The sequence below is a fragment of the Schistocerca americana genome, chromosome 6, assembly GCF_021461395.2.
Source record: "Schistocerca americana isolate TAMUIC-IGC-003095 chromosome 6, iqSchAmer2.1, whole genome shotgun sequence".
NCBI lineage: Eukaryota > Metazoa > Arthropoda > Insecta > Orthoptera > Acrididae > Schistocerca > Schistocerca americana.
In genome coordinates, this window is record NC_060124.1 from 142574817 (window position 1) to 142599596 (window position 24780).

Genomic DNA, 24780 nt, shown 5'->3' on the forward strand with positions numbered 1-24780 from the left:
AACCTTGTCTTGCCATTATCTAGTCCCTACACACTCCACCAGGCAGCATCCACTCCCTCTCCAGATTGCTGCTTCCATTTGACACAGCTGCATTGAGACTGGAAAGAGCAGTCGCACATGATTTTGTGTGTATGTGGTTTCTTAAGAAGGCTTTAGCTGAAAGTTAAATGTGTAACAGTCTTTTCGTTGGGTACCAATCTATCCTTTTACAATAACATATGACATTTAATGTAAATTACTATGTAAAGTGTGTATTTATCTGAGGTAATTGCAGTCAAAATCCAGAGTAAAAATTTAAGAATAAGTTTGTCATTGTTGTGTATCTTTTCTGCTGCTCCGCATTCCACTAACCACTGTGATGGATATTCACAGGAACAGTAACCTAGAATAAGTCTGGCAGTTACAAGTTTGCTGGGATTTGCAGAGGCGTAAATTTCATTCAATCTTGTGCGCATTCAACCTGAGTTAACAACTGACTTCTGTACTTGCCTTTGGAAAAATAGTGTAGCTCTCTGCCAGATCAAATTCATACATTATTTTTGTTTCCTAGTAGCTGTTGGCTGTTGTATTTTGGGATGCAAAACAGTTATGGTCAAGTAATATTCAACAGAAATCTAGAAACACCACCATTATTCTTGGTTGTGATTTACTTTCTCTCTCTTTCTTAAAATACAAATTTATATACAACATTTTTTAAACAATATGTATTTACAGCACTATACTTCACAATTATTTTTTCTTTGAATAATTTCTTCCCTTGTTCTTCAACAGCACAAACATTCCAGGTTTTCTAACAGTTATGTGTTTTTTGCTCTTCTGCACTTCCTGGAAAACTTTCACTGCAGCAACCTCTGGGACTGTTGCCTTAACAAATGGTACCTGTAACTGCCCAGTCTTTGTTGGATACTTGCCTGAGAATCCTCTTGGGAAAATTGGTTTTGACAGAAGTGTGTTTAACTGTTTCCTTTTAAGTGATGCTACTCTCTTTATTTCTACTGCTGTCTCTCTGCTCAGTCCAGATGGCCTAAATGTGTGTTAAGGAACTGTAAAATTATCAGTCATGAACAGTAATTTAATGCTCAACAACGTGTTAGTACAAATTTACACCTTATTTAGGTTATTTTGATGACCGAGTGACACACACACACTTTTAAGGAACAATTCATGGACAGCTGTTTTCAGACTGAATTGTGCCCTTTCAAGGTGACAATGGCTGCAATTAAGCAGTTTACTACAGAAATGTTCTTGCCCGATGGAAAAAGAATGCAACAACTGAGCTGCAGCACAGCTTAATGAGACTCAAAACGCACAAGTGTTAAGTGTGCATGCTTTCCAGCATAAGCCAAGATTTTGTGACCTTTTCAAAAAGCCTGTTTGTTTCTGGTAACATTCATGACCATTTAACCATAAAATCTTCATGATTACATTGCCTGAAAAGAGACCACATAAACTGATCTAATGTTCTTATTTCTCTTAAAGATACGAATCAGAATCCTTATGATTGTCACAGTGTCCGGAAGGGAGGGCCCTGTTATCTGTCATTGCAATATGTGCAGTAGAGTATCTATTACTTCATAGTACTCTGATGAAATAACAAGAAACAAACTACCATCTGTCACACAAATGTTACAGGTTTTCTTTTACGATTTGTGGGTCTGTAAATTAACTGACTATGCATCAGAGTGGCACACTAGCTGTGAGAGAAGCAATGATTTATCAACAGTAGCGGTAATTACAAAAACTTTGTGGAAGATGGTTGGGTTCATAAGCAAAAAGGAACAGGCTTTGTTCAAAAACTTGATAACATTTTCTGACATGCTAGAAAGGACTATCAGGGTTCACACGTCAAATCGAGCAGCTGGAGAGAAGTGAGAGCAAGGCAAGTATGAAGTCAGCGATTCATTACATAATTTATTTATGAATTTAAAACATATTCATGTGGAAATAAAATAAATCACTTATTCAGTCAACACTGATAGGTGCACTCAGACTTCCTATCATTCAGACCTTTCTTGTTATTACTGTTGGCAAGTCCATGTACTGCTTAATCAAAGATATTTGAGCTCTGTGAACATTAAGTGGCAACACAGTCTCAAAATCCCATTGCCAATAGTAGGGGGGGGGGGGGGGGGGGATAAATAAATAAAATAATGTAACAGTAATGATTCCCAACTTGCAGCTGTGTCTGACAAACACAGGATCAGTGACAGAGAAGCAGTTTACATCCTGGTAGCTAAAATTTTGTTGGACACCCTTTAAGAGAATTCAACCTAGAGAAAATTATAGAGCATTTTCAGAGTTAGCTGCACTGAACCAACGAAGAAACTGGTACAGATGTGCGTATTCAATTACAGAGATATGTAAACAGGCAGAATACGGTGATGTGGTCGGCAATGCCTACGTAATAAGTGTCTGGCTTGGTTGTAAGATCAGTTATTACTGCTGCAACAGCACATTATTACGATTTAAGTGAGTCTGAATGTGGTGTTACATTTGGTGGCATGAGTGATGGGACACACAATCTCTGAGGTAGTGATGAAATGGGTATTTTCCTGTACGACCCTTTCACGAGTGTACCGTGAATATCAGGAATTCAGTAAAACATAAAATCTCTGACATCACTGTGGCTGGGAAAATATCTTGCAAGAATGGGACCAACGACAACTGAAGAGAATCGTTCAACGTGACAGAAGTGCAACCCTTCTGCAAATTGCTGCAGATTCCAATGCTGGGCCAGCATGCGCACCATTCAAGCTTTACGTCTCACCTGGGCCCATCAACACCGACATTGGACTGTTGATAACTGGAAACATGTTGCATGGTTGGACGAGTCTCTTTTCAAATTGTATTGAGCAGATGGACGTTTACAGGTACAGAGACAACCTCACAAATCCATCAATTCTGCATGTCAGCTGGGGACTGTTCAATCTGGTGGAGGCTCTGTAATGGTGTGAGGCATGTGCAGTTGGAGTGATATGAGACCCCCGATACTTCTAGGCATCCATTCATGTCCATTGTGCATACTGATGGACTTGGGCAATTCCATCAGGACAATGTGACACATACGGAAATACTAGAGAGAAGCTCCAGCAGCACTCTTCTAAGTTTAAACACTTCTGCTGGCCACCAAACTCCCAAGACATGAACATTACTGAGCATATCTGGATGCCTTGCAACGTGCTGTTCAGAAGAGATCTCCACCCAGTTGTACTCTTACGGATTTATGGACAGCCCTGCAGGATTCATGGTGTCAATTACCTCCAGCACTACTTCAGACACAGTCAAGTCCATGCCACATTGTGTTGCGGCACTTCTGTGTGCTTGCAAGGGCCCTACACAATATTAGGCAGGTGTACTAGTTTCTTTGCTCTTCAGTTTACGAACTTCTTATTCTTGAAGTACTCCTGGCACAATGAGTATTCCATGAAGTTTCGGGACTGCATCCAGATTATTTCAATATACCTTGTTGCATGCTCCACAGGGCCTAGCCATCATGCAGTGTAGATGGCCATTTATTACTTGAAAAATATTTGTCCCCCTTGGTGAATCAATTTAAATATATCTGTATTTTTCTTGTCACTGCCTCTGCTGCAGCCAGAACACATTTTCATTTGTGGTTTATGTTTCCTGAATCATTCACCTTTGCATTCATTGTTCCTAATCTGTCATTTGACAAAGACAAAAATATTAAAAGGTTTGCATGTAGGACTCAATCAAATCCCAGAAATCATCAATAATGAGATATAACAATTTGTTTCTAATAAAACAAGTCTATTCCTTAGCAAATTCGACTTGAGTCACGAATATGAAAATTTCACCAACTGTCCACACCTAGCCAATAAACTGAAAGCTATAAATGATATGGCTGCAAAGGGTGTCAAACTCATGGATGACTACAACAAATTATTAACAAATGAAATGACTGTATGGCATTATTGGCTGGAAGACCTCATCTGGGGCTGTTTGACCACCTGTTGCAAGTCTGTCTATATGATGCCACTTCAGCAACTTGCGTGTCTTTGTGCTGAAAATGAGATGAAATTATTAGGACAACACAAACACCCACTCTTTGAGAGAAGAAAATCTCTGACCTGGCCAGAAATAACTAGCAGAACCAGTAGATGTCTTAAGTATCAAAGAAAATTTGATTTCTCATTTTATTTGCGTCACAAATATTATATGTAGAACTGTTGTATATTTAATAATGGACTGAAAGTAAATCAGCTGCGTCAATGTAAAGTTTTCCGAGATAAAAAGTAACTGAAATTTCTACATATTTCATTGTTTTAGGAACTTAGGGTCACAGATTTCCATTTTTCTACAGATCACAAAACGTACGTACGTACGAGTGTGTGCGTGTGCAATGGAATCAAACCAGGAGGTTGCACAAAGAAAAACATAAAACAAGTCAAGTACACGCATACAAAGTTAATTTTTGGCATATGCACACGGCTCTTAGCAAACATGAAAGCAGTTGAACTATTACTTAAGTTCACTACACATGGTGTCCCAGGAGGAATGGATGTGACAGAAACCTTAAGAGCTATGAGCACTTTTTCAGTAGAAGAAATGTGTTTTACAGTAGCAAAGATGATTAAGTGCTCATAGTTCTTAATGCATGGATTTTTAGAGTCTATGTTTATTAGAAAATTTTGTTTCAAATGATTGTTCCTCTTATGTACCCGAATACTGACCATTTCCCCTGGGCCATCCATGATTATGGCAGTGTAGGACAATGGGGACAGCAGAATGAGCAAAATAAAGTGTGGGACAAAAATTGTATATGCTGTTTAATTGTCCACTTCTTCCAAATTGATGGAAACGTTCAATTTTTTGTAGTTTAATAGCTTACTGTTCTGCCAGTCTCCAAACAGGCATTGTTTTGTTTTGTTTTCAGTTACGTGAATAAACATAAGTGCAAAGCTGACATTCTATGAAAGAAACACAGTTTTAAAATAGTACATTAAGTACAAAATATAAGTGAGGTTCCACTCCAATGGTGAAATGAGCTTCAAATAAAGCATTCTGACACATGTCAAAAGCTGTGCTACAGGTGTACACAAACAACAATCTACATCTACATTTATACTCCGCAAGCCACCCAACGGTGTGTGACGGAGGGCACTTTACGTGCCACTGTCATTACCTCCCTTTGCTGTTCCAGTCGCGTATGGTTCGCGGGAAGAACGACTGTCTGAAAGCCTCCATGCGCGCTCTAATCTCTCTAATTTTACATTCGTGATCTCCTCGGGAGGTATAAGTAGGGGGAAGCAATATATTCGATACCTCATCCAGAAATGCACCCTCTCGAAACCTGGCGAGCAATCTACACCGCGATGCAGAGCGCCTCTCTTGCAGAGTCTGCCACTTGAGTTTATTAAACATCTCCGTAACGCTATCACGGTTACCAAATAACCCTGTGACGAAACGCGCCGCTCTTCTTTGGATCTTCTCTATCTCCTCCGTCAAACCGATCTGGTACGGATCCCACACTGATGAGCAATACTCAAGTATAGGTCGAACGAGTGTTTTGTAAGCCACCTCCTTTGATGATGGACTACATTTTCTAAGCACTCTCCCAATGAATATCAACCTGGTACCCGCCTTACCAACAATTAATTTTATATGATCATTCCACTTCAAATCGTTCCGCACGCATACTCCCAGATATTTTACAGAAGTAACTGCTACCAGTGTTTGTTCCGCTATCATATAATCATACAATAAAGGATCCTTCTTCCTATGTATTCGCAATACATTACATTTGTCTATGTTAAGGGACAGTTGCCACTCCCTGCACCAAGTGCCTATCCGCTGCAGATCTTCCTGCATTTCGCTACAATTTTCTAATGCTGCAACTTCTCTGTATACTACAGCATCATCCGCGAAAAGCTGCATGGAACTTCCGACACTATCTACTAGGTCATTTATATATATTGTGAAAAGCAATGGTCCCATAACACTCCACTGTGGCACGCCAGAGGTTACTTTAACGTCTGTAGACGTCTCTCCATTGATAACAACATGCTGTGTTCTGTTTGCTAAAAACTCTTCAATCCAGCCACACAGCTGGTCTGATATTCCGTAGGCTCTTACTTTGATTATCAGGCGACAGTGGGGAACTGTATCGAACGCCTTCCGGAAGTCAAGAAAAATAGCATCTACCTGGGAGCCTGTATCTAATATTTTCTGGGTCTCATGAACAAATAAAGCGAGTTGGGTCTCACACGATCGCTGTTTCTGGAATCCATGTTGATTCCTACATAGTAGATTCTGGGTTTCCAAAAATGACATGATACTCGAGCAAAAAACGTGTTCTAAAATTCTACAACAGATCGACGTCAGAGATATAGGTCTATAGTTTTGCGCATCTGCTCGACGACCCTTCTTGAAGACTGGGACTACCTGTGCTCTTTTCCAATCATTTGGAACCCTCCGTTCCTCTAGAGACTTGCGGTACACGGCTGTTAGAAGGGGGGCGAGTTCTTTCGCGTACTCTGTGTAGAATCGAATTGGTATCCCGTCAGGTCCAGTGGACTTTCCTCTATTGAGTGATTCCAGTTGCTTTTCTATTCCTTGGACACTTATTTCGATGTCAGCCATTTTTTCGTTTGTGCGAGGATTTAGAGAAGGAACTGCAGTGCGGTCTTCCTCTGTGAAACAGCTTTGGAAAAAGGTGTTTAGTATTTCAGCTTTACACGTGTCATCCTCTGTTTTAATGCCATCATCATCCCGGAGTGTCTGGATATGCTGTTTCGAGCCACTTACTGATTTAACGTAAGACCAGAACTTCCTAGGATTTTCTGTCAAGTCGGTACATAGAATTTTACTTTCGAATTCACTGAACGCTTCACGCATAGCCCTCCTTATGCTAACTTTGACATCGTTTAGCTTCTGTTTGTCTGAGAGGTTTTGGATGCGTTAAAATTGGAGTGAAGCTCTCTTTGCTTTCGCAGTAGTTTCCTAACTTTGTTGTTGTACCACGTGGGTTTTTCCCGTCCCTCACAGTTTTACTCGGCACGTACCTGTCTAAAACGCATTTTACGATTGCCTTGAACTTTTTCCATAAACACTCAACATTGTCAGTGTCGGAACAGAAATTTTCATTTTGATCTGTTAGGTAGTCTGAAATCTGCCTTCTATTACTCTTGCTATACAGATAAACCTTCCTCCCTTTTTTTTATATTCCTATTAACTTCCATATTCAGGGATGCTGCAACGGCCTTATGATCACTTATTCCCTGTTCTGCACTTAAAGAGTCGAAAAGTTCGGGTCTGTTTGTTATCAGTAGGTCCAAGATGTTATCTCCACGAGTCAGTTCTCTGTTTAATTGCTCGAGGTAATTTTCAGATAGTGCACTCAGTATAATGTCACTCGATGCTCTGTCCCTACCACCCGTCCTAAACATCTGAGTGTCCCAGTCTATATCTGGTAAATTGAAATCTCCACCTAAGACTATAACATGCTGAGAAAATTTATGTGAAATGTATTCCAAATTTTCTCTCAGTTGTTCTGCCACTAATGCTGCTGAGTCGGGAGGTCGGTAAAAGGAGCCAATTATTAACCTAGCTCGGTTGTTGAGAGTAACCTCCACCCATAATAATTCACAGGAACTATCCACTTCTATTTCACTACAGGATAAACTACTACTAACAGCGACGAACACTCCACCACTGGTTGCATGCAATCTATCCTTTCTAAACACCGTCTGTACCTTTGTAAAAATTTCGGCAGAATTTATCTCTGGCTTCAACCAGCTTTCTGTACCTATAACGATTTCGGCTTCGGTGCTTTCTATCAGCGCTTGAAGTTCCGGTACTTTACCAACGCAGCTTCGACAGTTTACAATTACAATACCGATTGCTGCTTGGTCCCCGCATGTCCTGACTTTGCCCTGCACCCGTTGTGGCTGTTGCCCTTTCTGTACTTGCCCAAGGCCATCTAACCTAAAAAACCGCCCAGCCCACGCCACACAACCCCTGCTACCCGTGTAGCCGCTTGTTGCGTGTAGTGGACTCCTGACCTATCCAGCGGAACCCGAAACCCCACCACTCTATGGTGCAAGTCGAGGAATCTGCAGCCCACACGGTCGCAGAACCGTCTCGGCCTCTGATTCTGACCCTCCACTCGGCTCTGTACCAAAGGTCCGCAGTCAGTCCTGTCGACGATGCTGCAGATGGTGAGCTCTGCTTTCATCCCGCTAGCGAGACTGCCAGTCTTCACCAAATCAGATAGCCGCCGGAAGCCAGAGAGGATTTCCTCCGATCCATAGCGACACACATCATTGGTGCCCTGTACCCTTCATGGCATCCGGAAGGACCCTTTCCACATCTGGAATGACTCCCCCCGGTATGCACACGGAGTGCACATTGGTTTTCTTCCCCTCTCTTGATGCCATTTCCCTAAGGGGCCCCGTTACGCGCCTGACGTTGGAGCTCCCAACTACCAGTAAGCCCACCCTCTGCGACCGCCCGGATCTTGCAGACTGAGGGGCAACCTCTGGAACAGGACAAGCAGCCATGTCAGGCCGAAGATCAGTATCAGCCTGAGACAGAGCCTGAAATCGGTTCGTCAGACAAACTGGAGAGGCCTTCCGTTCAGCCCTCCGGAATGTCTTTCGTCCCCTGCCACACCTTGAGACGACCTCCCACTCTTACCACAGGTGAGGGATCAGCCTCAATGCGGGCAGTATCCCGGGCAACCACAGTCGTAGTCCGATCGGGGGATGCGTGGGACGAGCTGGCCATCCCCGACAAACCCCCATCCGGACCCCCACAGTGATGTCCATTGGCAACAGCCTCAAGCTGTGTGACCGAAGCCAACACTGCCTGAAGCTGGGAGCGAAGGGATGTCAACTCAGCCTGCATCCGAACACAGCAGTTGCAGTCCCTATCCATGCTAAAAACTGATTTGCAAAGAACGTCTGAACTAATCTACAGAGAGCGCAAACAAATCGACAAAATTTAAACGGTTATTAAAATACAAGATTGCCTAGTAAATGCAGTAATGCTGCTACTTGCGCACTGCTGACACTGCTCGGTGGCGGAAGGAGACTACGCGAATTTACACTATTCAGGTACTAAAACGCGATGCTACAACTCTCAAATACTATAATACGCCCGAAATTTATGAATTAAGCAATGCAAGTACCAAAAACATGCAAAGAAATTAAGAATTAAACTATGTAACAAATGAGTGAGCTAGGAGTATACGACTTGCTGCTGCAGCAAGTCAAGTGAACTCCTGTGCTGCGTTACAACAATTTGCTTGCTCACCACAGACGTCTGTGACACAGTGTGCCTGTGAAACCAGGGTAAGTTGTTCATGTTCAGTGCATTTTGAAGACTGCAGAGCTTAAGTGCTACATCCCTGCAATGAACGAGGACGACTCATATGGAGTGCTGTGGGTGGTTGAATGGCATGGTGAACAACAAAGAAGTGTCTGTAGAGATGACTGTGTGATCTGATGGGAAGAAAGTTAAACTCAGTGGTACAATAAACCCCATAACTGTGCCTACTGGGCTGCTGCAAATACACATGTCTCCATGAATTACCATGAGTGAATGTGTGCACTGTGTGTTATCTTATTCGGGATTGACTGGGCTATTCTTCTATGAGGGTGCAGTAACTGTGAGGTGTACCTAGAGAAGCTTGAGACATCTATTCCAACTGTGAGCTGTATGGGGACAAAGTTTTACTTTCAACAAGATGGTGGCTTCAGCCCACTACCGTAATCACATCTGGGAGTATTTTAACAAAAATATGGACAAGCCGAAGAGATTTTGTCGAATATCCACCATGTTTTCCAGACCTAATGGCTCTGAACTTCTACATAAGGGGAACACAAAAAGACTTTTTTCATCAACAAAAACCAAGCACACTGTATGAGCTTACAGAATGCATTGAACATTCATGTGCAGATGTTAATGGTGATGAAACCTACATTGATTGCAATAACTCGAACTTTGCAAACATACTTTCACCTAAAATGAGACATTTCCATTGCTTAATTTAGACATTATTAAACAGTGTACACATTTTTTGGACCACTTTGTATGTAATCTGAAGTTATACAGCCCAAGTTACACTCATCCATTCCCTTTGTTTTCCTTCTTGAGAGGAGTCCAAATGATCTGTATGGGGTTAAATTTAGTAAAGGATACATTTCATTTTCATCCAAAACCAAATCCATATCTTTTATTGCCTTATGAAACCAGTTATTTTTTGCATGGTGACGCCGGCAAGTCAATTCTAGCTTATCCAATTCTCTTGCAAGATGAACACGTTCCTTCACTCCTTTGAATAATGAGTCATCTACAGGAAATAAAGGCAGATCCTTGTCTGAAAGAATACGCAAAGGATATAAATTATAAGTGGCTCTAAAATTCACAGAAATAAAATTATTACCCTTGTAAAAAATCAACAATGTTGTGAAATGTCACTATGTGGGTATCTTAACACTGTACCTCGCCCAAGTGTTCTACATAGTCGTGCATAATAAGAGACTTCACTTGGATCAATTAGAAGAATTGTTAGGCCTTCTTTTTCCACACGAGCTGTTCTGCCACTACGGTGTATGTAGCCCTGAAATAAAGTGACATTAGGTTATGGCATATATATTGTATAATTTCAATACAACTATAAACGACAGACTCTGTGGTGTACCCTGAATGTATGTTTCATTAATTTGAAAGCCAACCTAATACTCCCTGTGGCCATTCCAAGACTCAATAAGTGTTTTTAAGTGTTTATATAAATAGGAGAGTATCAGGAGGTAGATATTTGGCAGTCAGTCAATGTGAAACTAAAATATGGTTGGTAGATTATAATTTCATGACGCTGGTGTGGCCATCACAGCACGTTATCTATATCAAGATGAAATCCTGCCTTTTAAGCAGTACTAGGATCAGCTATAGCAAAATGCTTTTACAATGGTTTAAGTCTTTACGGCAATGTGTACATAATTTGGACTTGGTCTTATGAATCTACAAGCTGCAGATAACTATCAGAGTATTCAAAGATTATAAAAATCTTGTGTAAGAGGTATATGCTGAGCAGATACCCTGCAACACTGTGTCAAAAAGAGAACCATATATGGTGCAAACAGCTAATGAGGGCTTTTGTTCATTGTATACTGATACCTTAGAAATCTGTACGGTACCTTCATTCACACAATAAAACCTGCAGATTGTTTCAAAACAACTATTTTTTCTTAATTACACACACATATGGCAGGTTTCAGAAAATATCTAGTTGTCAGTGCTAAGGAAGGTTAGGAGAGTTGTTCCTCTCAATGACCACCTAAGCCACAGTGTCTAGTCTTGCTGCTGACTGACACAGTTTGGTTTATTTCATAACATTCCATGTCATTTCTGGAGAACTTGAGCGGGAAAAATGATGTTAATAGTGCAACAAGATGATAAAGTAAAATAAATTACGATGCTAACAACAACAAAATAATGTGCATTCATTTACAATGAATAAACACGTTTTGGTAAAAGAACATACATATTGATAAACAGTAACCCAACTATGGTGCTAAACAAAGATTCAATCAAAGACCACATGACAACTAAGACAGTTATGTTCCAGGTCTGGAACAGGCAGTGATTCGGTGACAACATTGTGGATATTTCACTACTGCATATAATTCCAATACATCTGCTTCTATAATGGGGTGAATGTATGTTACAGTGCAAAACTGGATTCAGAGGTGTGTGAGGAGATCAGTCCTATGATATATGAAGATGGTATCGGTTCTTTCAGACATGTCCAAAAGACTGGCGATCTTGCAGCTCTTGAAGAATGAAATTACAATAAAATCCAGACCTTTAGCTGCTTACAGGTGTTGATAAATTTCAACAGGGACAGTTGAAAATGTGTGACCTGAGCATGACTTACATTGCAGACATGTCCAAAAGAACAGGTACCATCTTCATATAGATAAGGCTAACTGGCCAATGATCTTCAGTGGGGATGCACTCACATTGCCAGAACTCTTACAGGATTCGGTAGACTCACTGCCACAAGTAATGAGTATGGTGGGCAGGGGCACTACAAATGTAGTGTGTGGACAGTAAGTTGGGAACGTGGGTCTCACAGGGAGCGTGCCAGAGATAATGCCTATAAGCAGCTAAAGGTCTGGATTTCATTGTAATTTCATTCAGTCCTATGAGGTTAAAATGAAGTGCTCCATTCTTGAACTGCAAAATTCACAAACCACAGTCTCTCATTGCCTAGTTACACTAACTCATTATCCCTTGTTTGTTACTTACTGTCTCAGTAATTTGCTAAAACATTGAAGGTGATCATATGTGAAGAGACAAATGAAAATCTTTACTAAGGACAGGATTCATACCTGCATCTCCTGCTCACTAGGCAGATATGCTAACCACTACACCATCCTGTCACAGTGACTTTGTACAACTGCACGGAGTACCCTAGCACAACCCCCTCCTCAATCCAAATTCCTATTCACACCTCAGCCCAGTTGGTATTCCCCCTAAACTCTAACAGCGCTGCAGAGGCTCTCCAACTGTACTGGAATAGTACATCAGCATCAGAAAAAATGGGAGATCCTTCCTGAAATCCAGCTGCCAAGGTCCAGGCATTCACAGAGGGAGGGATTATTTGCATCTAGGAACTTCAATGTCAGGCATGTGATGGAGCTCTTTAGTGGTATGGCTGTCAAGAAGAAGAATTCACACATTGTGTACGTAGTACCAGGGGGAATTGTGATGCCACAGGAGGAACAGGTTTTCCCATATGCAATGAAAAGCACAGGGTACAGCCTACAGCTGGTGGTTGCTTATGTCAATACAAACACTGTGTGTTGCTTTGGATCAGAACAGATTATCCCTGGTTTCTAACAGCTACATAAAGTTGTAAAGACAGCCAGTATTGCTTGTAAGATGAAGGTAGAACTCACTGCTTGCTGCAATGTTGACAGGACCACCTGTGGATCTGTGGTACAGATCTGTGTGGAGAGTCTGAATCAGAGGCTCTGACAGTTCTGTGACTGTGTAGGCTGTAGATCCTTAACTAACGTCATAGAGTAGAAAAATGTCAGTCTCGGGAAAGTACAGACAGAGGTACAGTCTAAGAGGGAGCAGATCAACCAAGGAAACATTGGTAGTGTAGCTGTAAACTGGCATAGCTGTGTTGACAAAGAAGCAGAGTTCCAAGCACTCATAGAAAGTACAGAATTCTAGCTAAAGCCAGAGAGAAGTTCAGAATTTTTTCACTAAAGATGTTGTTCAAAAGGATAGACTAAATTCAACTGGTGATGGGGAGTTTGTTGCTGTTAGTGTGTGTAGATGTTATACTTAACAACAGGAATAAATTAATAATTCGTTCATTTCACTGAACCCCCCCCCCCCCCCCCCCACCACACACACACACACCCACACACACACACACACACACACACACACTCGGATAATATAATGAGAATTCGAGTCTTATTTCGAACAGGTACTTGAGTCACAGTTACTAGCGACTTCAGTCTACACTCAATACTTGGTAAAAATAGATGTTAAAAGATGTATCTTCCAACTTTGTACTAATGCTTTCTCTAAAAATTATTTTCAGCATGTAGTTCAGGAGCCCATAGGAAGTGTGAATGGTTCTGACAACATACTAGACTTCGTAGTAACAATCAAACAGAAAGCGTCATGGCAGGCACATGAATTAGTGACCATAAGGACATTATAGTGAGTTGAATACTGTAAAATCCAAATCCACCAAAAATAAATGCAAAATATATCTATTTAATAAAACAGCTGCAAATCTGCTTGACACTTTCCTAAGAGACAGTCTACATTCCTTCCATACTAATTATGTAAGCATTGTGCAAATGTGGTTCAAATTCAGTGAAATAGTTGTGATGGCAATTGAGAGTTTTATACCAAGTAAATCAATAACCGAAGGAATAGATCTCCCACGGCACACGAAATCAGGTCAGTGCACTGTTCCAGACGCAATGAAAATAAGAATGTTCAATTTAAAAGAACACGAAATCTCCAAAATTGTGAACAATTTTGAGATGCTCAAAAGTTAGTGCGTATTTGAATGCAAGATGCTTTTAATAGTTTCTACAGCAAGACCCTATCTCAAACACTGGTAGAAAATCCAGAGAGATTCTGGTTGTACGTAAAATATACTAGTGACAATGCACAATCAATATCTCCACTGGTTGATAACAATGGTACTGTTAATAATGACAGCGCCACAAAAGTGGAGCTACTTAACACAATTTTCTGAAATTCCTTCACCACAGAATAGGCAGTAAATATTCCTGGATTTGAATCAACAGCTGCCAACATGAGTAATTTGGAAGTACATACCCTCAAGTGTAGTAAAGCATCTTAAATCAATTAAGGAATGTCATTCAGCCCTTATTATATACTAGTTAGGTTCTCCGATGAAACAGCTCCTATTTTAGCAATCATATACAACCACCTGCTAAATAAAATATCCACACCTACAGACACAAGACAGGAAGGAGAAGTAAACTGCTGAATTAAAGGCCCATATCACTGACATTGATCTGAAGCAGGATTTTGTAATATGCTGTATTCGAACATTACGAAATAACTTGATGAAAACGATCTACTGACACACAACCAGCAATGATTCAGAGAATACTGTTCTTGTGAAACACAAGTGGTTCTTTATTCATACAGAGTAATGAGTGCAATCAATGGGGAGCTCAAGCTGATTCCTTAAGACTTTTGACATTGTTCCTTGCAAGTGGCTACTAATCAAACTGTGTGCCTATGTAGTGCTGTCTCAGTTGTGCAACTGGACTCATGATTTCCTGTCAGAAAGGGCACAGGACTCTAAACAGTAAGTGTGAGGTCGTCCACACAACTACTAAAATTTTTTTTGCCGAACTTCAGTTTTTCAATAAATAACACAAATTTAAATGTTGTAGATTCAATTAAACACCTAGGGATTACAATTTGAATCATCAGATACAAAACATTGTGCACAATGTGAAACAAAGACTGCGTTTTATTGGCACAACACTTAGGAGATGCAACAAATCAACCAATGGGATTGATTACACTATACTTGTCCATCCTTTTCTGGAGTATTGCAGTGTGGTACAGGATCCTTCCCAGATAGGACAGAAGACATTGAAAACATTCAAAGATGGGCAACTTGTTTTGTATTATCAAGAAACTGAGGGGAGAGAGTCATGGATATAATAAGCAAATTAGGATGAGACTCATTACAACAAAGGCACTTTTTTGTTGTGGCAAGATCTTTGCACTAAATCTCTATCACCAACTCCTCCTCCAAATGGCGATGTATTTTGTTGACTCCCGCTTACATCGGGTGAACTGAACACCACAATAAAATAAGGAAAATCAAAGCTTGCACAGGAAGATTCAGGTGTTCATTTTTACCATGCACTAATCGAGAATGAATCGGTTAAGAAATATTCTGAAAGTGATTCTATGAACTCTTCACCAAACACTCAAATGTGAACTGCAGAGTAATCAAGTACGTGTAGATAGAGAGGATGATGTCAGCCTTCTGCATGACCAGAGATATGTACAATAAAAATAATATATCTACAGATGCCAAGATCAAACATTACATGCAAAGTGAGGAATGCAGTACTGTAAGTGGCTGAAATGATAACACTTGAAAGACATAGCATAGAACTGCAAAATACTACATCACAAAAATGATAGTGAGACATGGATGCAAGGACCTACAGTAGAACTCTTCCAGAGTATGAGGAAAACATTAGGAGAAATCAGAATGAAAAGGACAAGATTTGCAGGACAGGACATCAGGGTGAATATGGACAGAATGACCAAAATATGGGAAAAAATGGCAGGACAAGCGGAAAAAAGACAGGAACTAAGTGGTTGATGGACTCTGAAGGAAAACTAGAAGAGCAAGAACACAGTGACCATTACACCACACATCAATGATAGGCGAGGATAAAGGAAAAGGATAGTGTGTCACCAATTGAGCAGATAAGACAACAGAGTTTGGAAGAGTACTAGCAGACAAGAGAAAGGAGAAGAAAATGTTATCCATGAAGGGGCTTATCCATGGTCCTAGAAAAGCTGTAGTGGAAGAAATAAGTACCTTTGCCACAAGAAGAGAGATTATCAACAGCAGTCTATAGATATGTGGCTAATCAGTTTGTGCGTGAAAATGTAATGTTTAAATTCACTAAGATCCCAGACAATGATAAAAGTGAGAATCAGCAACAAGTTCTGAGTCCACAAATAACAGAAGCAACTGACAGAAATAAGTACTCTGTCTAGACTCCTAAGAACTGTTATTTGTTTTCTCATTTTTGGGATGTCAAACCCAACAATAACATAGGCTGTCTTGTGTTCACATTTGGTCATAGATTTTTCAGAACCACTATGGAAGTTGAAAACCAATAATCACACTACATGTCCAGATTTGAGAGTGTTCAGCGCCAAGCCTTGAGACATAAAACTGACTAAAATTGTAGTTGTACCCTCCCATTCCTTGATTTTCTTTCATTTTCTTTCTGTCTCCCACTCCTCCCTTCCTTCCTTTTCCCTTCCCTTATCTGTATTTGAAACACTACAATTCCAAAGCTTGATTTTTTTGTCGTCTTTCTTTATGTGCTAGAGAGGTATATTTCAGTGTTTCTCAGGGATGTATAACTTTATCTATTTATCTTTACTAGTTTACACAGTACTGATATTTAGAAGCAAAACATTACCTCAGATGTGCGAGGTACTTGATAATGTATGACATGTTCCACACCAGGAATGTCAAGTCCGCGAGCTGCAACATCAGTAGCCAACAAGACACTATTTGGATCATTGCGAAAGCGATCCAGGTTTTTGAGCCGCTGACGTTGTACCATATTGGCATGGAGAGGAAGGGGGTTACATTGTAGCAGCTGCAGCAACTGCGTGAGGCGCCGCACACAGCTGATACTGTTGCAAAACACCAGAGTGCGACCAGGATGTCGCTGTAATAAGTAATACAGGTACTCATCTTTCTCCTCCAAGGTACAGCAAATGCGTGACTCAAGCAATGTTCCTGCTGTACCTAAAAACCAGAAAAGAAAGCCTGATTTACTGACAATTCAGATGCAACAAAATTATGTACAAGAGATACTTAACACTAAAATCACAGCAAACATGGCAAGCAAAATTTAACTGAAAGTTTTCCTTGTATTACGTTTAAGTAGGTATTCAAAGTAGTCACAACAAGTGTCCAAGCACTATTTATGTAAATGTCATGCGTGGTGTGTGAAAAGATATTGGTGCAAGTAAGGGAAAAAAGTATTGATTATACAAAAGTGAGCAGTAAGAATAATTATGGTGTTCACCCACGGACTTCATGTAGGTACCTCTTCAAGGAGCTAGGTATTTTAACTGCGCTGTCACAATATATTTGCACAAATTCATCATCATAAATAATCCATCACAATTTGAAAAGAACAGTGATGTGCATATCTACAACACTAGAGGGAAAAAGAGCTTTATTACCAATTATTAAAGCTGCCAGTGGCTCAGAAAGAAGTTCAAAATGCAGCAACAAAATTTTTTTATAATTTGCTCGATAACGTAAAATGTCTGACTGTAGCAAGGCAAGTTTTAAATTTAACTTAAAATCATTTCTCCTGGACAACTTCTTCTCCACTGATAAATTTCTATTTATAACAAAGCGTTATTTTTAAGTGTAGTTGCATGAGACTGACTAAAAGAAAACTGTATTCATTAATGTTAACACTAATCACGTACACTTGAGTTACTCTGTGTGTGTGTGTGTGTGTGTGTGTGTGTGTGTGTGTGTGTGTGTGTGTGTGTGTGTGTGGTGGGGGGGGGGGGGGGGGGGGGGGAAGGAGGAGCAAGGAAAAAAATTATGATTTATTCACAGTATTTACCTTTTTCCTGGGTGATATCTACAACCTTTGGATTTGTTATTCCCAGTAATGAGATGATGCCCTGCAATTTTTGGCCAGGTGTCAGACGTTTCCTTGCCTGACCCTTTAAATGTCTTGGCGGTTCATGCACAAGTGTAAGTGTTGCAGAAAAAACAAAGTTCTGCCGACTACTTTTCCTACCCTCATCAAGATTGATACGTTCCAAAAGTTTCTGCAGTTCTTCATAATGGCCCCTCTCAAGCATTCGATCCGTTTCATCAATTGCAAGATACCTAAGACAGGAAATAATTATTTTTTTTTTTTTTTTTTTAGATTTCTCTCTCTTCCGTGCATTATGACAGAAAATTAGTCTGCATATTTCCAAAAACTAGTGTCACCACTAGAGCAATATGATTTGAATATTTCAAGTCAGCTTCCCATACAAATTACATTTTCCAGGAAAAATGCATTCAAAGCCAAGATTTCCCATCTTCATGTATTCCATTTAGAATTTTTGATCAATGAATAAATACATGGAAAGCTACAACATCCATAGTTTTTATGTACTGTCCACATGATAAACATACATACACTGAAAAAGATAGAAATTCATTTTTAACATTACCTTATATCATCAACTTGAGACAGGTGAGGGTTCCCTTCTTGAATGAGCTCCCAAAGCCTTCCAGGAGTTGCTACAACAATGTCTGGACACTTGCGAAGCAGTCTCTCCTGCTTTTCTGCAGAGAGGCCTCCCACCACAACTGAAACCTGACAAAGAATTTATACTATTATCAATGTGAATAATATGGGCCAAACAATATGACATCAGCCTGACAACAACTAACTTGCTTTTAGGCAGAGACAAACATTTAAACATACACATGTGTACTGTTGAACAATTCAATTTTTATTTAACAGGCATAGTTATCTGTTGATACATAAGAATATTTTAGCCATATAAGGTGAATAGCAAAAGAAAAGGCAGATTGGTTATGCAGGAGTCACATTTCAAAAATGAAAATTTTGCGACTATCCACAACAATGGAAACTGTTATATACAATTTTCAGCCATCATTAATCTTTCAGAAAATCCTCCACATAAAATTCACCCACACACAGCTAGCAAGATAGTCCAGATGCCAAGCCTGCAACTCCTCTTACCACTATAAAAATTGGAAGTGCCTTCCCTAAAGCCTCATTTTCCTTCCTTCAGTGAAGTGGGTCCACACATTTATAAAGAATGAATAAAATGGCATGCATCATCATCTCCAATGCTGAGAAATCTAATCACTTATTAGACCTCATAAATTGTAAGGCTGTTTATTGTCACATCCATTGTTAATTGCAGTACATAAGTAATAATGTCAGTTCACAACCCATATCGAAATTTTGTTAACAGACCACTTAAAGTTATAGCTGTGTGGAATGTGTAGCTACTTAGTCTCTAGCAACAACCACTTTTTTTTTTCCTTTTCTTTCTAACTGCAAATCATATTTATCATGTACAGAGGCATCACCAATGGACATATACAGTCTGAAGTGCAAAATAAGAAAAATAATCCAATGAAATATATGTGTACACAACTCACAGCCAAAAAGTGAATCATCTTATTAGTGATTGTACAATGGTTTATCATTCTGCACACATTTCGCCTCACAAATTCAGTAGTCAAAATCTCTAACAAAAAAAGGTATTGCAAAATTACTTCAAATATTTACGAACTTCTCACTAGGAACACCATCACTGTCATCATCACAAGTCATTCTATTCATTACTGAGTTCACAATCCTATGATCCAAGCATCTCCATCCCAGATGGTTACCAGCTTTTCTTGTAGCCTGCTGAAGATACAGACCAAAGATCATCTTGATTTAGTTAATCTACCCAGACGCAGTTCTCTCCCTCAGTCTTGTGTCCTCAATACATACTTCCTTGATTATTTTTTCTATATTTACTCCATATCTTCTCACAATATGGTCAAAGAACTGGACAACTTTTTGTGGCAGTGAGAAGAAAGGCACCTGGAGATACTCAGTTACTCAATAATCGACAAATTAGTTGTTCTTTCCGTCCATTTTACGTGCAGTATCTTGCACCAGCATCAAAGCTCAATACGTTGCTTGTCTCTGGCCTTAAGGGTCCATGTTTCACAACTGTAAAAGAAGACAGAAAACATGAGTGTTTCAACAAGCCAGATCTTTGTATGGCTCACATTTGTTCTTTTTTGCAAGGTCTTGCTGAGCTGCTTGATAGCCTCCTGCACTACTGTAATCTGTCTTCTTATCTTACTCTCTAAATTTCTCGTGCCACAAATGGTTGACCCGACATAGCTGAAAGAAAGCACGACTTCCAGTTCCTTTGATGGACCTGCGAGTTGAATGTGTGCTCGTCAATCAGTTATATTGACTCTGGACTTGCTAATATTGACTTCTAATCCACATTATACACTAATATTATTTACTTTTGTTAGTAGCTCAGCAAGTTGTTCTTTGCTGCTGGCTAAAAGCGCAGTGTCATTGACAAATCGGAGTTTGTTAACAGTTTTTCCAATAATTAAGACACCTTTACTCCAACCATCACAAGCTTTCCTGATGACATGTCCAACATAGATGTCATACAGTTGTGGGTGATAGGGCACAGCTCTGTCTGAGAAAATAATGCTTGGATGGGATATGAGCGCAATAGTTTCGTAGTTGGAGCACTTCCTAATTAATCCTTTCTTGTACCCCTTGTGCCATTTCTCTGATCAACTCCCCAGATACACTGTCTACACCATGGGATTTATAATTCTTCAGACACTGATGCGCATTCTCTATTTTGCTGTGTAAGACTGTTGGTTCCAATGTAAGTTGCGTAACTGCTCCATTGCCCATACTGTGTTAATTCCAGAAGAAAGCTTCTCATGGTACTGTTTCCAACTCACAACAACGGCCTCCTTGTCTCTGACATGGTTGTCATTCTCATCGTCTGCCACCCACGTATAAGGATTACATTCACCATGATGCTGCTGAGTTTTGTTTTAAGTGATCATGTACTTGATTACGATTGTTCTATCTAGTAAGAGACATCTTTAATGAACTGTGATCTGTCCCTTCTACAATTATCAATTCCGTTATATTCTATGCACATACAAGATACTAAAAAAAATCATAATGCGCTAGGAGTATATGAGCAGTTGTTAAACTCAGGTCCAATCTTCATATTGGATAATTCTGCACTCTCTGAGCACCATAGGACAACTGATATTAGAAAAATGCAAGAACAATGCTAAATGCATCATCAAATTATTAGAGGAATGATGCTCAATCATTCCTCCCTAGGTTATTGTTTGCGTTACTAATAACTGTTTTTATTACACATACAAATATTTTAAAGTATGATCCACCTTGGTACAATTAAGTTATACATATTTTTTTAAAAATGGATGAGCTATATATCTTAAAACACTTTAAATCTTCAGACCTAATACTATAGGTTTGGTTTCATTCGTCACATTAGATTTTGGATATAGACCAGATGTGTCTTATCCTTGCCTACAATGAGAGGATGTACCATAGTAAGCATTACTCTCCCATAACAAATGAAAAGCAATCAATTAAAATTCAGTCCCTGCAAAATAGTGAGTCCTCTTGTTGGAGCATAATTCATCCAAAGATGAATTAGGACAACTTTGTCTCTTACACTGGCAAAACACAAAGCTTTAACACAGAACACATCTGGCTGTACAACAAGAGTGATGCTTGCTCCACAACATGAGTTTACAAGGAACTGGAGATTTGCTTATGCTCCCACTGAGATGTGAAGTACTGATTTGAAATCGATACTACATCTATTGTTTACAATTATTTTAAGGATTTTGTTACATATTGAAAAACTCTCAAATACTTCTTTGTAATTATTTCGATAAATCCAATAGTACAAAAAAAGAAAAGATGAACAACTGCTGCTGCTGCTGCTGCAAAGGGTGGGTGAGCAGGAAGACGGATGTACTGATGAACAAACAGTCAGACAGACAGACAGACAGACAGACGGACAGACGGACAGCGACACCCATGCGCACAACTGCTAAGCTTTTAGTTACAAGAAGACAAAATGACTCGCCGTAATTTACCTTCACGAGGCGCAATTGTGAGTACTGCCAACAGATACACTGAAGTTCTCTTAACAGGTAGGTCCCTCACATCCTAAGGCCTGAGTGACCTGTCCCTCCCTTCAAATCTCCCCCAATCTATGCCTCTCTCCTCCCTGAGAAAGGATTTAATAGTTCCAAAAGCTAGAAGTCTTTTGTTTTTTCATTTTTATATGAATCTATCAACAGTATTCAGAAATTTGCCTCTTGAAGTTAACTACTGGACAGCCATTGTGTGTCCCCATAATTTTACACTTTTCTTAATAGCTTTACTTTTGATTAATGTTTAACTAACCCAAACCCTTCTATTCTGTATGTCTGAGTATTCTGCAAATAAAGTGTTCATTCTTCAATTCCTTTAATGTAAGTCCCCCTTCCCCTATCTTTTCTCTTTCCTCTCTCTTTGCTGTATTAGTCTGCATCATACCTTGTCAGTATTTGTAACATTTAAATTTTACATGGTAAAAATTCCAATTCACTTTCTTTACACTGCTCATTGTCATTTTTGCACAGTCTCCCCCTCCTGATCATAGGCAGACATGGACAGACAACAGATATGCCTGCTTCTTCTCTAACATAACAATTTTAGATTCTTCTCTATCCATTTTGTTTTGTGCTTAATACCATAAATACCAAATTATCATATAAATCAATAAAAACAAACCTTTATGCCAGTATATTTTGCAACTGCAACCAAATGATTTCGTACTTGTATGGCTAATTCCCTGGTTGGTGTCAGTACAAGAGCATAAAGTTTTCCTCCAGATTTCTCTTGACTTATTGAGTCACATTTACTGATGTCACCATTACTTTCTTGAGCCTCTGAAACAAGCCACACATGTTATTGTGTATCACCCTCAAAATTTAAAAAAATCAATGATGTTAAATTTTGAGTGCATAAAAATTATTGCTTCTTTTGGCAATCAAGTTTTGGTAGCGACATGATGATTTTCTTTACCGTGCTTGCCCCATGTTCTTCACCATATTAGTCAATAATAAAAGACAACCAAGCTTCCTAAAATGTGATATTTCAACAGCTATAGATTACGGATGATGAACACACTGAATTGCCATGTTCCTCATCTGACCTCATAATTTCTAAATATATCCTATTTAATATTTATTTTATTGCTTTCTTTAGACCCTCTCTCCCTATTTACATAATAGACAATGTTTTAACATTTTTCGATTGTTATATGTTTTAACTGATTGCAATGTTATGTCACAGCTTAGTATTAGCAATAATAAAGACCCCACAAACACTTTGATATGTTTTGACCACAGCATTTATTCACTTATTTTGGCTTATTCATTTCAGCTTTCACCATTTTCAACGGAAAACAATGTATCAACTAGTATCAGTGAAGGAACGTTATGGTAATACCACAACATATGGCATGTCAATAGTAGATCTAGGCATCCCATATGGGGTGGACAGGGACCATGGACAACTCAGGGTGTTGCACCAATCCCCCAACTAACAAGTCTGAGGTGCTGTGTTTCACTGAAACTGGGCCAGTCGGTCTCACTTCAGCTGTTTTGGGGAAACCTGTTTTGTGCAGTGTTAGGAGGAGGCAAACACAAAAGGGTAGGGGTCTATTAACCGTCAGCAGTTCAAATGTATTGTGAATGATGGTACCCCTTACAGATATGACAGCAAGGGACAGGAAAGTACACCAGGTGCACTCAGTGTGTATGCCTGGGGATCTCATTCAACATGCTGAAAAGGCTGTTCCAGCAGCCACTGAGGGAACAGGGTAAAACCAACTGCAGATTGTGGTGCACATTGGAACACATGATGCCTGTCATCTAGGCTCTGAGGTCTTTCTTGGATCATTCCAGCAACTGGCAGAGAAGATTGAGGAGGCTAGCCTTGTGCATGGAGTTTCAACAAAGCTCAGAATTTGCAACATTGTCCCCAGAACTGATCGTGGCTCTTCGGTTTTGAGTCGAGTGGAAGGACTTAACCAGAGACTTCGAAAGTCCTGTGACAAGCTAAGCTGTGACTTCCTGGACTTGGGCCATAGAGTTGAGAACAGTAGGGTCTCCTTAAATACATCATGTGTGCACAACACATCATAGGCTGCTACTCAGGTAGCTGACACTGTATGGGGTGCACAGAACGGTTTTTTAGACCAGGCGACTCTCCGTACAATCCAGATAACAGTAGCAGTACGAAATCCAGAAGTATCAGTGTAAGATTGAAAGAAAGCCTCCCACAGGAGAGAGCATTAAAATCCTAATGGTAAACTGCTGAAGCATTTGCAACAGAGTGTGAAGAGCTGATGAAAAGCATTGGGCTCATATAATACTAGGTACAGAAAGCTGGTTGAAACATGAAATTCATAGCAGTGAGATTTTTGAGAAAAATTTAAGTGTATTTCGAAAGGATAGGCAACTGGAAAATGGAGGTGGTGTATTTGTTGCTGTTCTGGTGTAACATCAAGCACCGGCACGTTGGCCTGAATGAAACAGCAGAGAAGACTGTGAGACAACGTCAGCCAATAGAATGCCGACTAGGACGACACCACGACAGGGGCGGCACCTATACAAAGAGAATATAAACACCGCTCCAGCTAGCCTCAGCCGCACTAGAAGACGAGCTGTGATATGAATTCTACAGCAGTGACTTATGATCTTGTGTGATTGTTTGCAAGGAAATTGTAACTATCAAAGGACACTGATTATTTGCATGTTGCCAATTGCTTGTGACACCTTTTTGTAAAAAGGTAAAGTTAAGCACTGTCAATTCAATTCCTCTAATA

General features: G+C 39.8%; 1 protein-coding gene across 2 annotated transcripts in view; it reads right to left on the bottom strand.

The window, feature by feature from the left end:
- Positions 1-613: 613 nt before the first annotated feature.
- The window catches only part of LOC124619605 (ATP-dependent RNA helicase DDX24), an 85981-nt gene continuing 61814 nt past the window's right edge, over positions 614-24780 (bottom strand). For both annotated transcript variants that reach the window (XM_047146106.1, XM_047146107.1), the window contains exons 4-10: positions 22680-22837; positions 18508-18653; positions 17904-18175; positions 16728-17062; positions 10468-10585; positions 10165-10342; positions 614-1024 (exon numbers count right to left, since the gene is read on the bottom strand). In XM_047146106.1, the coding sequence (XP_047002062.1) occupies positions 730-1024; positions 10165-10342; positions 10468-10585; positions 16728-17062; positions 17904-18175; positions 18508-18653; positions 22680-22837 (1502 nt within the window). In that variant the 3' untranslated portion in view covers positions 614-729. The remainder of the gene's footprint in view (positions 1025-10164; positions 10343-10467; positions 10586-16727; positions 17063-17903; positions 18176-18507; positions 18654-22679; positions 22838-24780) is intronic.